We start from the raw sequence: 16457 nt of genomic DNA on the forward strand, positions 1-16457 counted from the left end.
GTTACTGCAGCAGCACACATTTGTCCTTTTTACGTTTTTATTTGTGTATCAGTTGCATTGTGAAAGTAGGGAAATATTGTGCTGTATTAAATTGAAAAACATGATCTTGTTTCGCGGTTGTATACATAAGATACATCCTCCAATGACAACAGTTTAACCTTGATGTGAATGAGCAACATAACTCATTACCTCTTTTGATCATTTTATACATAAGCAAGATTGTAACACTAGCTTTCATATAATTACAATTATATATATACATTAATTACCTTAAATGTGTATATAAGCAAGCTGACCAACCCTTATCCACCCATATACATATGTATTTTATTATTTTAAAATTATTTATTATTATTATTATTTCAAACAAGAAGGAAAGAGTGTAATCAAGGGGATATACAAGAACATTAAGAGTCCTAATAATGTTTACTACAGCGAAGTTCAGTTTTCTACTATATTAATGTTTTGCGTATATATATTTCAGCCAATTTGCGATCAAATGAATTGCATAAATCTGGTAATCATCCTCCCAGCACCACAGAGAAATGCAAGGATGGACTCTCTCCACAATAACAATCAGGCGTTCGTCAGTACAGCTTCACCTGGGGTCCGGATGTTTTTATGACAAAGGAGTGTGTTTTGATGAAACACTGCGGCTCTCATTGGCCCTCTTTGTTAAACATCACAGCTAAGGGGTGGCGCGACCTCAAGCGTTACAGCGGAGGATTGGCTTCTTGTAATAAAGGCTAAAATTAACCATTTGCCCCCTCACAAAAAGGCATTTCTATTAAGTATGTAAAAGGGGCGTGGTCTTCCTTTTTGTTTACAGCCATTGATTGGTCCACTTGAGTCGTGCTTGAATATTGCTTACTACAGTAAGGGTGTGGCTTGGAGCTTCACGAGCTGCTGCTTTAAAATCATCGCTGCCTGATGTTGTGATGATTTATCACAATTAATAGATTTTCATCCGCCGCCGCCCTCTCCTTCCTCTTCGTCTCCTCTCAACTGCGCATGCGCTCCAGTCAACACAGACGTCTTTCAGCCATGTCATAATCGCTCGGAGCAGTATGTAACTCGATCAATCTCGTTAAATTGTGTCGACGAAGTATTACAAAAGAGACCAACCTATACGCGACCCTTCGTTATTCCAGATTGTAGTAATAAGGCACTAATTCTGTTGTCGCTGTACACAGTCTCCAGCAGAGGGCGCCAATGCAGCATTTCATGACGCTCTCCGCAATGACAACAATGACTTTTCAGTATTACATAAGTTTGATTTTTTTTTCTCTCTGAATGGACATGCTCGTTGATGTTGCTGTTCTTACTCCAAAAAGGGATGTCATCATTGTACATAAAAAAAAAATCCCACAATGCATTCAAACATATCTCATATATACAATTTTAACATGCGTATAAAATCGTAAAAAAATAAATAAATTCCATATTATTTACATTTAGTCATTTAGCAGACGCTTTTATCCAAAGCGACTTACAAATGAGGACAGTGGAAGCAATCAAAATCAACAAAAGAGTAATGATATATAAGTGCTATAACACACAGAGTATTGCATTAACAAGCGCAGGGTTGGGGGTTCGAATCCCAGGGAACACATGTTAGGAAAAATTGTCGCTTAAAGTCGCTTAAAGCGTCGGCTAAATGCATAAATATATAAAGTGGTATGAAAAGCCATGTTTCTGAATGAAAGAAAAATGATGCAATGTAGACAGAGAAGAAAAGTGGCCCAAGAGCTGAGCCCTTATATAATTATCTATCTATAATAGATATTATAGCCTACTGCTGTTTCATCTGAGATGTTCTCATAATATCGCACTAGCAATACTAGTACTTTCTGACAAAAAAACAATATCTACACATTTCAGTCCTGTTAGCATAAACACGAGATAATTCATTAGTCTTGGTTCTTGTTTTTAGAAAGAAAGAAAAAACACACAAGAATTATATATTTTTTTCTACTAAACTCAAATAACAAACATCTTTTCACTGTTAAACACATCGACAGTGAAGCCAAGCAGCATATTATAAACACAAGAAAACTAATAATAAAGGTGGAAATACTATCAAAACACGTAGAGCAATTGTGAATACAGATTAAATTAAAATTCAAGAGGGTCAGTCCATATGTATGTTGTTTTGAATCATTTTCAAAATCATTTTATTCATTTTGAAAAGCCTTTAAAACGTGAAACAAATCTATATTTAAAATAAATCTATATTAATCTATATAAAACTGTGCTGCCAAATTAGCTAACATATCGTTACCCCAAAATTATGCCTCTTTGTTTTGCACAAAGACACCACATTTAACAAAAAGGGATGATATCTTCCTTTCCGGACGAAATGTCTCAAATTCTATATATTAACATTAAATTTGATGTAGCTATCAGTATAACTGTATTACTTAATAGGTAAGGACATCAATTTTTTAAAAAAAAGAAAGATATACACTTTCAATATATATTTCTGTAACTAAGGAATCATAATTTCACACCCCTAAAATGCCGCGTCTCCTGGTTTCCATGGTAACACCATCATTCTTTACGACAGCTTACTGCCGTGTTCTGTCAGACCGGTGTCGTAGGTTTTTGCAGAATCACCATGGCGTCTGTGTTGAAGGAGACTGCTGGGTTATATGAGACGCTGAAAGCCGAGTGGAACAAGAAGAATCCAAATCTTAATAAATGCGGCGAGACCCTGAGCAAGCTAAAGGTAGGACCAAAGATATATACCAACAATAATAACGTTACTCCTAAATTGTAGAAACAGTCCGTTGTTGCTGAGCTGTTAGCAGCGCTGCTATCGAGAAGCGTTCAGTCCGATTGATTCCTGTTTAACAACAAACACTATATTTTATGTTTTTGAACTTACATCATACAAACACAGATTATTTTTATTAAATTTTGTGAATCTGGTTTGTTCAGCGCCAAATGACCAAGTTAGCTAGCAGATATCGAACCGATATAACGTTAGCAGTAAACAAGGAGACGGCGTATGTGAACTGATTAAAAAATAAATAAAAAAATACAAATTAATTCACAGGTAACGTTACGTTTTTTTTTCTTTTTTTCTCCATATTTTAAATTATTTTGTCTTGTATACTATTATTTAATATGTTGGCTAATATAAAAAAAATACACCGGTCTCTCAATTGACAGCTGTGATAGTTATTAAATGTAATTTTATGAACGTGAATCTGAACATTTTATGAAAGCATCTTTTTTTTTTTTTTGTTTTTTTTGTGGTAGATATCCCTGCTAGAATTGAACTTTCTACCAACTACTGGGACCAAGCTAACCAAACAACAGCTTATCCTTGCCAGTGAGTATAAATGACAATATTTTACTTATTTATTTTATAGTAAACTGTTTTCATTATTTGTTATTAATTATTATTATTTTTTTATTGTAGGAGATGTTTTGGAGATTGGAGCATTATGGAGCATTCTAAAGAAAGACATCCCGTCCTTTGAACGCTACATGGCTCAGCTTAAGTGTTATTACTTTGATTACAAGTAATTTTTCTTCTGTTTACTCACTATCACTCAGATTTGACTCAATGTGGGCTAACAATAGTTGTGCTGAAATCATGTATCGCCTACAACGCTGTATGTAGCTATCTGTAGTGTGATAAAATGCAGCATTCAAAAGGACTGGACATGCATTGTACACAGACCATCACATGTATGCACGAATATACATTAATGTTTCCAACGTAACTGCATTTCTTTGAGAAATAGATTGGAAATAGATTCTGAATGCAGTTCTAGTTAAATTTTCAGCATGTTATACCCTGAATTGTTTTGCTGGCTTTTTCTTTGCTCCGGTTATGGTCTGATTTCTTGTTAAATGTCACAGGGATGAGTTGCCCGAGTCAGCGTACAGGCACCAGTTGCTGGGTCTCAACTTGCTCTTCCTGCTGTCTCAGAACAGAGTGTCTGAGTTCCACACAGAGCTGGAGAGACTGAGCGCAAAAGACATCCAGACCAATGTCTACATCAGACATCCAGTCTCTTTAGAGCAGGTGTGGGACACTTTTTTTTTTTTTTTTTTTTTTTCTAGTTGCTTATTTTAAATATCAGTGTGTTTTTTACTATGTTTTTGTTTCTTTATTTTCAGTATCTGATGGAGGGCAGTTATAACAAGGTCTTTCTCGCTAAAGGAAATATTCCTGCTGAGAGCTACACCTTCTTCATTGATATTCTTCTTGATACTATTCGGTAGGGGTTATCTATGGTCTTATTTGCGAAATGGAGATGATGAACTGTCATTTAAATGTTTGTTTGTTTTTTGCTTGTAGAGATGAGATTGCAGGTTGTATAGAGAAAGCATACGAACAGATTCAGTTCAATGAGGCCTCACGTGTGCTGTTCTTCTCCTCTCCGAAAAAGATGACCGAATATGCAAAGAAAGTAAGTTTTTGATGTTTGTCAGACATTGTCACTAGGCCTGTCACAATCATGAATTTTGAGGTTAGCTGTCATACAAACAGTTGCCATTAATAATTAAGCTTTATTTTTTCCTAATATGTAATCTTTATTTTTACTGTTAATCATATATAACGTAATGCTGAACTTTATGATAAAACAATCCTATGTAATTTATTCAAAGAAGCACATTCATCTAAAAATGGGTTGAAAATGTACTCACCGTCAAGGCAGATTTTAGCATTGAATCACTTGCTGACCAATGGATGCTCTGCAGTGAATGGGTGCCATCAAAGTGAGAGACTAAACTGCTGATAAAAACATCACAATAATCCACACTCCATCAGTTAATGTCTTGTGAAGTAAAAAAGCTGCATGTTCGTAAGAAACAAATCCATCATTAGTATGTTTGTAACTTCAACCCATTGCTTCTGGCTAAAATACCAGTCATATATCCATTCTGGCTTGTGTTCTCTGCAGAGAGGCTGGACCCAGAGTCCTGATGGATACTATTCATTCAGTACCCAGCATCAAAAGACAGAGGAAGTGACCATCCCTTCCACAGAACTGGCCCAACAAGTCATCGAGTACGCAAGGCAGCTGGAAATGATTGTGTAGTGCAGATATAGCAGCATTTAGACACATGTATACATAAAGGTTCACGTTTATCCAATTATACAAATCAAACCATTGTACAGTGGCCATATGTCTGTACTCAGTTTAGCCAGAGGATGACATGGCTGCAAATAATGACTCTCAGATGATGAGACCAGAACTCTTTAGCCTACAAGTTATTAAGATCTACCTGTATCAGGGTCTCTCTGTATGATTGTGTGCTGCGTGTGTCAACCCTCCTGCATTACTGATCAACATCTAATGACTGGGTCTCAAGGTGTTTTTGTTTTCTAAATAAACGTTTAATATGTCTTATTTTGAAAATTCCTGTTGTTCCTCTCAACAAGGATGGTTTTTATCAAGAGTGAGTTTGTGTAGAAATGTGAGGAAGATTGGCCTGGCTGGCATTGTCACAAGACACTTCTGGTGAATAAAACCGTTTTTTTTTCGCACTCTTTTATAAAATGCCTTCTGGAACTCTGTACATAATAATAAACTAAACAGAAATAATAACGTTATCATTTATATTGTGTTAGTTCGATGCAGGAACTAATGTGAAAATGTTTCAAATGCAAAAAAAGTGAGGTAAGTAGTTAATTTGATTTTTAAACTGATTAAATATTATCTGAATTTAACAGATGTGGTTTATAGTCTGCTTCCTGTTCAGGCAAGACAACCAAGCTTAAGTCACAGATGCATTAAGATGCACATTTTCGCATGCTTGACTCCCCATCTAACATTTAGAGGCAGGTCAGCTTTCAAACAATGTTTGCTGTACATATTTCTTTCATAGTTGCATTGTGTTTTGTTCTGGACTTAGCATATGCTTAGGCTTTTTTGTGTGCATGGGGTCTTTCCAAAAACGATGTTTGTGGTGGTATCAAGCTGGGGTGTCATATTCTATCTTCAAATGCATAACCCACATACAAAAGCGATCATCACTGGTGTCTTCGAGGATCATCTACAGCAGTTATCTTCAACTCTGCTGCTGGTGACCAAGTCCTGGAGAGTTTAGCTCCAACCCTAATCAAACATACCTGCTAAATCAGGGTCTTGTGTTGAACAAGCTGGAAGTGAACTTTGCAGGCCAGTGGGCTTCCAGGAGCAGGGGTAAAGACCTCGAATTTACAGTATCACTGCTTTTTGAATTTTTTTGAGGGCAGAGCAGAGGGATTTCTGGGTGGTTTTGGTGTCAGATCCCCGGGACTTAAACATCTGTTATCTTTCATTCTCTTCTGTGCAGGGTTGACCTCTAATTGTGAATCTTCTTATGGCAATTCAGATGAGCCTCCTGTTTTATAAAGAAAAGAAAACCAAGAGAAGTTTAATGCAAAACATGTCCAAGTTATATTTAACCCAATATATCTAAAGAAAAAAGCATGAAGGAAATTTAGTCTTTTTGAAGGAGCCTTGGAATTGTGGCATTATTGTTGCAACAGTTGAGTGGATTCAATATATTGAACCTGTATTCAAATGTATTGAGATTACATTTCATGACACAAGAGCACATTAGACAAAGAGTCAATCGGAGGAAAGTTTCTTTAACACTTACTTGCATGCCCTTATTTCCACCCTCTTGAGTTTCCTGAGGTGTGTCGCATGTTTTCTTGCACTTCAGCATGTTGGCTTTAAGTGGAGCTGGTGTCTTTTTGGTTGTAGCCTCAATTTCCCTTGGCTCTTCAGGTACAATGTGTGCTGTCTAATAAAAGATCTGCCCTTGTTAGCACAGACTTTAACCTTTCCTTTCATTGATACTGTTCAGGGCCCTTCCTCTCTGCAAGCTTTTAATTTACCAGAATGTTACTGTGAATACAGCAGTCGACATGTTGGTTTGCTCATTATATATCTCATTCAAAAGAGTTCTATAGATATATTCAAGTATTATATGAGAGAATGTGGCTTTTTGTTTTTATTCCAGAAACGAAGATTTTGTGTTAAAAGTTCTTTTTCCAGCAGTGGCTTAGTTTGAAGAAGACCCTTGTGTCAAATATTAAAACATATTCCGTTTTAGCTAAATTACATCGATCTATGCGTTTGAAGCCAACAAACAAAACAAAAGCTAATACTGAAAACGCATTTCTGTAGGCTAATTCACCATTTGAACCAGAATATTATTACGTTACATTATCTCTGCTGTAACCTAATTCAGTAAACTCTACTAAACCTTGGATAGTATTTGTGAAAAATACAGTTTAAATAAATACCCAATTTTGTTGGAATATCTCCAGATAAAAGTGTATAAGAGAGATTTCATTTAGGAATTGATTATTCCTTAATTAGGTGTGGATTTTTGTTCATATAATTCCAATTAAAATAACAATAATCATTTTATTTTTCGTGTAAAATGACTATATTCGGGTCAAATGACTACAGCACCTGGAAAACATTATTAATAAAATGCAAAGAGAAGAGGTCAGGAATTTTTGTGATTTGTAGGCTATATGTGTACTGATAAAAAAAAACTATATATATATTTTTTAAAAGAACAAATGTTATAGGAAAAACAATAGCGATAATCTAGGCTACGACTAATTTAACAACTAAAAAAAGAAAAAAATATTATTAATTAAAATAGCAAACTATTTAAGCACTGCCGTGCTGTAACTTCATGTACTTTATGCATCTGTTTGAAGGAGTGCGAGACGGGTGTTTATTTGAGTTAGAAAGGCTCAAAGCTGGCGGAGCTGTTTATCAATGGTGGGCTATCAGTGAACATGAATGGGGAGTTGGAGATGAATGGAGCTAGCAGCTGTGAATCCTGTCATGGCGTATAGAGCTGTATGTATGGGAGCTGTCCAAGGTACTGAGGCGTGATCCATCGCTGATCTACACTAGAACAGATCAACCGAGTGCACTTACCACTGTGTTACCACTATTGATATTTTGCTTTGTGTAAACATCTCTCTCACTAACATTAGCAGTCACTCTCTTTTCAGTTTTGACAGTGGTGGCTGTTTATGCACATTTCCATTTATAGAAGCAGATTGCTCTGAATGTCCTGACAGCCACAGAACTGGACCGATGCGACTCCCACTCGGGGACACAGCGTCCATCCACGAGTGTGTGAGAACTGCTGTAGACAGGTAAAGAGAGAGAGAGAGAAAGGGAGGGACTGAGAGAGAGACAGAGCGAGAGAGAGAGAGAGAGAGCGAGAGAGAGAGGGGGGAAGCGAGGGAGGGAGGGAGGATGATGATGATGCTGACGGTGGAAAATGGCTGCTGCATCCTCGAGCCCATCCGAAACCCTATGAAGGTGGACAGAGAAAAACAAGAAAAAGAGAGCAGCGAGCGCAAGGAGTTAGTGAACGAGAGACGGTGTGCGTGCGTATGTGAGCGAGAGTGTGAGGACGCGTGCGCGCGCGTGTGAGTGTGAAAACGCGCGCGCGCGCGCGCGAGTGTGTGTGTGTGTTCGGTAAGAAGGGGAATAAAAAAAGACGAGAGACCGGGGGGCAGCCAGCTCGAAGCGGCGGGCAACACCGAGCCATGGAGGGCGAGTAAGTCCATGCATTTTTATTTGAGCAGAACAGACTGATTGATTTGCAGCACCTCTAATGGACTCTAAGATGCTCATAAACACTATTACGCAGCTATGGCTATCAACACTGTACACCATATTCTCCATAACCATCCAACATTTGATGAATAACGCCAGTGAACGGGCCTCGGCTGAAGTGAACTAACGGACATAAAACGCCTTCAATGCCGCGTGAAAGACGAACGGGTCGCAATAAGAGACGGCTTTTTGTCTCAAAGATGATGATGGTGTGTGTGTGTGTGTGTGGAGGCTCCACGTATAACCACCAAATACATCCGTGAATTATAAAATGTGTCGTTCCAAATCCTCGAGATATGGCGAGTTTCCTGGCGTCGGGAACACACCGGCGGAGAGGGATGCTTTTATCAACGCGTCTCGAGTTTCATTATGATTTTTAAAGCCAAACTTTATGAATGAAATGTGATTTTTCTCTCACCCCCTCCTCCTCTTCCTCTTCATGTCCCCCATCCCTCCCCCCAGCGCTTCTCTTCGTCTTCTTCTTCTATTTCTTGTCCATATCCTCCTTTCACCCACTCATCTGCCGTGCTGTAGCATATATGTGATTTTATCCATTCATAAAACAGCGGGATGAACGAATGAGTGCGCGTGAACGCGTGTCGATATGGTGCGGCAGTGGCTTATGATAACTGATGCTGTTTAATATCACGAACGGGGCTGTGAATCAAAATGGATGTGATTTCATAGCGTTTATTGTAATGGAGCTTGTCGGACTGGAAGACCGCTGTGAGGGCCTTGTATGGCGAATGGGCGCGTTCATTGATACATCTAACTCTTCATCTCCCAGCCTCTCCCTCATCATCTCCACACATTTCATTCCCCTCAGGCCATTCATTTATTTACGATTTGCTTCTCTGTTCTACTTCTCCATATGGAGCCATTATGCTCTTTGTTGTTTCATTGTATACAAGAAACGACTGTATTAAATACCTTTCTAAAGAAATGAGCGATGGCTGTAAACGTGCGCGCGCTGAAAGTGAGATTAGATTTTCCTCGCCCACGTGACCGTCCATTAAAAAAATCGCACTGTTTCCTCTCATTGTTTATTTTCGTGATTCACTGTTTATAGATTCCCCATTGTTTAGGGAATATAACAAAGCGCACGTGACGTTGTGATTTAAGATAATTGAGTCAATTTAAAAACGATAAACCTGTCCTTGCAACCATGCCACACCATCTTGTCTCAAGGAATCATTCAAAATTATATTAAAGGGCGTTTTTGTTTATACCCCTGTTACCTGACAGATAAAAGGGGCGTGTCATATTTATTGCGAATGGATGTTGCCAAAAGGGGTGAAATCAATTCGATCATATTTACTTGAGGTTAAAAATGTATGTTATGGGCCCTATTGTGGTACACATCAATTCAAACGTCTCAGTGATATTTTAACAAATAACTAGCTCCACGTCTGAAATGACTCTTCATTTGGACTAACTTCATCATCCTGGCGTGGGCAGGGAAAAGAGCCAAACATGTTTCATCCAGTCCCCTCCAGTCACGTGTCTGCTGCTATAGCTGTGACCATCACATCAACCATATTGTAGCAAAAGACTGTGAAGTGTTTTCTTCCAAAACCCCAATCTCCAGACTAACCTTACTTGCATTCGGCTTGAACTGACTGACTTTGAGTTTTTCAACATTGAAAAAAAGACAATTGTAGAGGTTTAAGGCACTTCACTACCAAGTACTTCCAAAATGTCAGTCGACATGAACTTAAGCCTACTTTTTTAATGCGTGTTCTTTGATGGCCTGTTCATTAGTGCATGCTATTTCTATTAATACAACTTTCTTGTTTTACAGATGTAATGTAACTTACTCATTGTCTGAAACATCCTTTCTTTTTTGTGATGGTTTAACGTCCACTTTTCGTGATCTAATAAGCTTCAAATGGATAAAATCCAATGTCCCACCTCACCTTTATTCACACTGAATATTAAGTTTCACTCGGAAATATGTCCAGAAAGATTACAGAAGCAAAATGGTTTATGAACGTCATCATTCCAGTGGATATTGCAGGCCAAAAAATAGTATTTCCTTACACATCTTAACTCTGCATCTTTGTGCTTTTCCCTATTAATTGTCAGTTACCTTAATTTTGAGGCTATTTTAATATTTTATACTGATGGTTGTATTTTCTTGTTTAATTGCCTATGTCTCAAAGTCTGTGTGTGTGTGTGTGTGTTTGCGCTGAGCTTGCTAATGCACTCACTGCTTTCATTTCCCTGACAGTGTGCGTGTCCGAGCCGTGGTGATGACACGTGATGATTCTAGCGGTGGCTGGGTGCCCCTTGGAGGCGGCGGCCTCAGTCACGTGGTCATATGCAAGGGGCGGAGCTCTCAAGGTCGTGGGCGGAGAGAGTACGTCATACGTGGAGAACGGCTACGCGATCGAGCAGTGAGTGTGTGCGTGTGTATTCATGCCTGTCTTTGAGTGCACTGATGATCCCTCAGCCTGACAGTCCTGGTAGTTTGGGTAATCTGGTAGCTGCCCTCATAAGTGGCCCACGAGTGACCCGCCTGCCTCTTTTTTTTTTTGTGCAGCCTGTGCTGGAATGCGCCATTCAAAAGGGTCTGGTCTACAACAAGGTGAACCCCATCTTCCATCACTGGCGTGTGGAGGAGAGGAAGTTTGGTCTGACCTTCCAGAGCCCAGCTGACGCCATCTCCTTCGAGAAGGGGCTTCAAAGTGTCCTTGAGAAGCTGGACAGAGGTACAGAAGCAGCAAAAGATAGCAAACAGAAAGCTAGTTTAGAGGTTTAAAGCCAAATAACTTTGTTGTTCTGACTTCTTAATGTACCAATACAGTGAAGAAGACAATACCATGTAAGGATCTCGCTAATGTGTCTAATGTGAACTTCTATTTTCTTTTTTAAATGTATTTATGATAAACCAGTCTGTTTTTTTTTATTTCCCTGCAGGATCTGACTCGCCATCCTCCTCGACACCTGAAGAGGGCGACACAGAGGATGACGGTCAAGCAGTGAGTGTTTTATCAAAACAAAGTGCTTCGAACTATCTGGTTCATCTTTGTGTCTGTCTGAGAATTATTCGTGCCTAGATACTCATGAAGTCGTGATAGTCAATTTTGATTTATTGACTTCAATGTCTAATTATTTTCCTAGGCATTTGTGGTCTTACTGTGCCCGATTCACTTGTACAAAGAAAATTGTCTTTGAAATCATCATAACGTAATAACTTGCTTTGCCGTTTACGGTCTAAAATCTTGACAATAATTTAGCTTCTTTTTTGAATACTATTCAAATGAATTCAAAGCAGAATTAGGGAATGACTCGTACATAAAACAAGAAAATCCAAAGTACACATTTACACCTTCTATCCTCCATCTTGTTGCGTAATCATGAGGTGGTTCTGCATGTTTGATGACTTGCAGTCTGTCTCAGTCTCATACAGGGAGTGAGTCGTCATCCAACAGCAGAAAAGAGATGCTGCCCAAACCCATTACCATTGTGACCAGTGAGTCGTCCTCCACCTGTTTTGTGCGCTCCACAGAGGAGTTTGCGTATGGGACAGGGCACGCCTGCACGACGCAGACCCCAGCTCAGGTAAAGGATTCACACTGCTTATAAGTTGACTCTGGTATGTCTGTCAATGCTGTGTCCATGTGTCCAAAAAGGGAACAATCTTTAAGAAATCAAGTTTGAAACAAACATCTTCTCTTTGTATTCATGTGGTTTTGAAAAAAACTTTTATACAATTTTCAAGAAATGGTGTACATCGATGGGAAAAATGTCATGTGGTTCAACCATCAATATAAAATAAAATTTGAATACATATGAATGTATTCATATTAATAATTATGTACAAAAATCTTTTAAATAAATAAATGTATTATTTTAAGAATTTATTTTTTTATAAATTCAATATATAAAATAAATATTGTTAATTTTTTATTAATATTACGTTTTTTGGGAGTCGCACCACATGACATTTTACAAGGTTTTCTTTTCAATTCTTTAAATTATTTTTTTGCTCCATAAGGCGCTTATATTTTACTTTATTCCAACCAAAAAAATCTAAATTAATTCAGAAATGAAAAACATGTTCATCACAGAAATTATGTTTTTGAGTCACAGAAATAAAATGTAAAAAGCTGTCACTGGGGTGGTACCATTTCAAAAAGTACTAATATTTATCATTTTGGTATAAATACATCCTTTTGGGTTACTAATAAGCACCTTCCTGTAGCTCAAACAGAAAAGCATGGTTCTAGCGATGGAAGGGTCATAGGGAAAGCAAGATCGGAAATGTTAATTGACACGTTTGGACTTTATTTTACACTACTGTTCTGCATGTACATACTATGTACTTAATATAATAATTTAAATAACTAGGTAACAACTAGTTACTAACCCTGAACCTACCCATAAACCTAACCTTAACCCATATAGTTACTTTATACGCCCAGTACTTTTTTACAATGTAAGTTCATGTACTGTAGAATAAAGTGTAACCTAAAAGGGTATGTCAAACTCATAGAAATTATGTACCTGTTAAAAAGGTGACAGCTTTTTATCATGTATTCACACCTGTCTTATTTGGTTAAATTAAATCAAACTCAAGTTTGTTTCCCCCCTTGGTGCAAATCTTTTGGGCAAGTGTGAATACAGCAATTGCACTCGGGTGCGGACCAAACAACAGTACCAAGATCAAGCTGAAGAGATGATCTCGGTCCGGTTCCAAATGAACTCTGGTATAGTTGAATGGATGAACCTATGAATGCACAACCTTAGTACACGTTTGGTACATGTTTAGTACAGGTTTAGTCCGCACCTGCCCAAAAGATCTGCACCAAGGGTGGAAACGAAATTTAGTTTGATTCAATCGAGCCAAAAAGACAGGTGTGAATACACAATTTCTGGTTCAGTTGCAAAAGGGGTAGTGTGTAAGCAAACCACACCCAAAAAAATAAAAATAAAATCAACACTGTATTTGGTCTGAACCAAAGCAAGTGAATTAGTAGACTTTCCTGGTGTGAATACACCCATTAATCTATGAATGAAGTGCATTTTTATTGTATTTTTAAATAAATAAATAAATTGATCCAGACTTAAAATACGAGAGTGAAGTCACTGCCCCTCCAGAGTTATATTCAACCCTCGCTCCTCTCTCACTGCAGATCCACACCCGACCTGCCCAGGACCAGCTCACCCAAGTAAGCGCCGTTTTGAACCCTCCGGCACCCCCTCCGCCTCCTCCAGCCCCCCCGACCCCCCCCATATTGCCCCCTGCCTCGTCCCCCCTCTCTCCGCTCTCGCCCACCATCTCCCTGCTGGAGGAAGGGGATCTCCGCAGCCTGGACCCCTGCAAGGACCTGTGGGGTACACGCGGCTACGAGGACTACCGCCGCGCCGGTGCTACACGGACCAAGGTGGGCGGGCTGACGGGGGGCGTGGTGGTGGGCGGCGGCCAGGACAAGACGGAGCTCTGCGTGGTGCGCTTCGAGAAGGAACTGGCCGGCGTGGGCACCACGGGCTGCGAGGTCACCATCATGCTGGACACCAAAGGCTCTCAGCGCAACTCTTCGCCCACTTGCATGCCCAACGCCGTGCCGGGAGTGCCGTCGGCCAGCGGCTCCCCAGAGGAGACGGGCAAAGGCTCGCCCTCACCCTGCTGCATTCACACCTCGCTCGCCACGCCCCGCTCTCGGACTCGCAAGCGAGGGGGCAGTGGAGGGGAAGCCATCTCGCCCGACGACGACAGCTCCTGTCCTCAGGGCTCCTCCTCCTGCTCGTCACGCTGCGTGTACTGCCGCTCCGTCTTCAGCGCCTCTGAGAACGGACGGGGTCGCTGCCGGGACGCTCCCGACCCGGCGCTACACTGCTTGCGCCAGTGGACGTGTGTGTGGTGCGCGGAGAGCCTGCTCTACCACTGCATGTCGGACTCCGAGGGCGAGTTCTGGGAGCCGTGCTCGTGCGAGGACTCGATGGGCGGCCGGCCGCACACGCTGTGCTGCGCCCGCTGGATGGTGCTCTTGACACTGTCTCTTTTCGTGCCCTGCATGTGCTGCTACCTGCCCCTGTGCGCATGCCTGCGCTGTGGGGAAAGATGCGGCTGCTGCGGAGGAAAGCACAAGGCCGTGCGATGAGGCCTGATTGGGGGGAGGGCGTGTGGACGGGGCTTATTGTGACGGGACGGGAGCACAAAGAAGTTGCCGTCGTTCGAGGAACAGCTGTAGAACCAGATCTACTACATAAACCTTCACGATAATATCCCCTTGCCCCCTCTGAGGCCGTCTGCTGCATTCCGCTCTTTCTATTCTCTGCTCGGACCCTTCGCGCTCGTACCGGTGGGGGGTGCATGGGTTCGGGGAGATCGCTCTCTGATTTGCTGGTCGTTGGGTTCAGGGGTTGTCTCCGGGAGGTGGGGAGTGAATGGGGATCAGTGATGTGTAAACAATTGTTAGTTTTTTTTTTCTGAGTTTTATTTCTTAATTTAGGGAGAAAATATGAGATGAAAAATGTTTATAGCTATGGTTATAAGACCTTTTTTTGAGTATCTAATTTTACTTGATCTATTTTTTGCAATTGAGTTAATGAACATTGACTCCCCTTGTACCTCTACGTTACTGGGTTTTACCTCAAAGTCCAGAGGAGAGGAAGGCAGATAGACTTATTTCGGGGACTGTGTGCTGTGGTGAGGTTTTGTATATGGTCTTTGCGGTAGGTTTTTCATGCACGTTCGGGCAGAACATATCTGTGAAGGAGAACATGTTGATGTCATATCACTTTTAGTTGTTTGAGAACAGGGAACATGAACAGTCGGATAGAGGGCAGTTTCACCAAAATCACCACTTTCACCACATACATGCTCATTCTTCTGTCAAGAGAGTATAGTTGTATTGAACTTGCCAGCAACCAAGAAGGTTGCCTATATTTGAAGTATAGACCAAAAACGTGGAGAGATAATCTAGACATAAATCTGCCGAACATTTGCACAGCAAATGTGAACCGAGGCCTTGAAATGTAGTTGTACACACCACCAAAAATAAATTAACTTACTTACTTGTTACTAAGAAGTAAAGAATAAAAGAGCAAAGGCTTGTTTTGTGTGACATTTTAACTTTATCTGTCCGTATAGCAACAAGAGAAGTACTCAGTCATTAACTATAATGAGTTACAATGCGTGTGCTTTTGCGTTGCTAAACAGAGCAACAAAGTGACATGCCATTTTGTGTGGTTAGCCCCGCCCACAGTGAAATCTCATTGGTCCAAAAACATCAGCTACAATTCTGACTGGCTGTGACTGTGTTACAGTACATAATTTAGTTTTCACTGTGGACAGGCAAATGACCTGATGCTGAAAACTTCATTGTCTGGCTAAAAGACGCTAAAGAATTTAGACCAATCAGTTCATACACTGCCTGGCATAACGGTTTGGACCACAAAGTGTTAAGAACCATTGCTTTAAATATCTCAAAGCTGCTATTTCAACTCCCCTAAACTTGTCTTACCTCGCTGCTAGTAATGAGGAGTTAGGGAATCAGACACAGACCTGTAGTCAAAGTTTGAGTTAGGAAGACAATGCCTCTAAATTATGATATCTATGATGGGGAAGAACTAACGTCCAAGAGGTTTCTCCATCAATGTATGTTGTATTAACTACTCATCAGAGTCACTTTAAAAGAAAAGGGTTTTACAGCAAGACCATTAGATCTACACACATGTGCACTGTATTTCATTGTCCATCTGGACTCATTTCAGTCCATTTTCAAAGACGTGAAACATTCTCTCTCACTCACTCACTCACACACACACACACACACACACACACACACACACACACACACACACACACACACACACACACACACACACACACATATTTAT

General features: G+C 40.2%; 2 protein-coding genes across 3 annotated transcripts; both read left to right on the forward strand.

Moving 5' to 3' along the window:
- The first annotated feature begins 2569 nt into the window (after positions 1 to 2569).
- psmd8 (proteasome 26S subunit, non-ATPase 8) lies at positions 2570 to 5372 on the forward strand. Its single transcript, XM_059506066.1, has 7 exons — positions 2570 to 2728; positions 3265 to 3337; positions 3428 to 3530; positions 3874 to 4039; positions 4135 to 4235; positions 4316 to 4427; positions 4923 to 5372. The coding sequence occupies exons 1-7, from the start codon at positions 2618 to 2620 to the stop codon at positions 5058 to 5060; spliced, it is 804 nt and encodes a 267-aa protein (XP_059362049.1). The 5' UTR covers positions 2570 to 2617; the 3' UTR covers positions 5061 to 5372.
- A 2844-nt stretch (positions 5373 to 8216) lies between these two features.
- On the forward strand, positions 8217 to 16387 carry spred3 (sprouty related EVH1 domain containing 3). 2 transcript variants are annotated; one of them, XM_059506067.1, is made up of 6 exons: positions 8217 to 8550; positions 10840 to 11005; positions 11152 to 11320; positions 11529 to 11590; positions 12012 to 12173; positions 13748 to 16387. In XM_059506067.1, exons 1-6 carry the CDS (start codon positions 8540 to 8542, stop codon positions 14714 to 14716), a joined length of 1539 nt encoding a protein of 512 aa, XP_059362050.1. In that variant the 5' UTR covers positions 8217 to 8539; the 3' UTR covers positions 14717 to 16387. The 2 variants fall into 2 exon arrangements, with proteins under 2 accessions (XP_059362050.1, XP_059362051.1); XM_059506068.1 differs by lacking the exons at positions 8217 to 8550; positions 10840 to 11005 and having other exon boundaries at positions 11182 to 11320; positions 12002 to 12173.
- Positions 16388 to 16457: the final 70 nt, after the last annotated feature.

The sequence above is a fragment of the Carassius carassius genome, chromosome 23, assembly GCF_963082965.1.
Source record: "Carassius carassius chromosome 23, fCarCar2.1, whole genome shotgun sequence".
NCBI lineage: Eukaryota > Metazoa > Chordata > Actinopteri > Cypriniformes > Cyprinidae > Carassius > Carassius carassius.

Coding starts and splice junctions, on each gene's coding strand:
- psmd8 (XM_059506066.1), top strand. CDS start 2,618: ATGGCGTCTGTGTTGAAGGAGACTGCTGGGTTATATGAGACGCTGAAA. Junction 2,729..3,264: donor AGACCCTGAGCAAGCTAAAG/GTAGGACCAAAG, acceptor TTTTTGTGGTAG/ATATCCCTGCTAGAATTGAA. Junction 4,040..4,134: donor ATCCAGTCTCTTTAGAGCAG/GTGTGGGACACT, acceptor CTTTATTTTCAG/TATCTGATGGAGGGCAGTTA.
- spred3 (XM_059506067.1), top strand. Junction 11,006..11,151: donor AACGGCTACGCGATCGAGCA/GTGAGTGTGTGC, acceptor TTTTTTGTGCAG/CCTGTGCTGGAATGCGCCAT. Junction 11,591..12,011: donor CAGAGGATGACGGTCAAGCA/GTGAGTGTTTTA, acceptor AGTCTGTCTCAG/TCTCATACAGGGAGTGAGTC.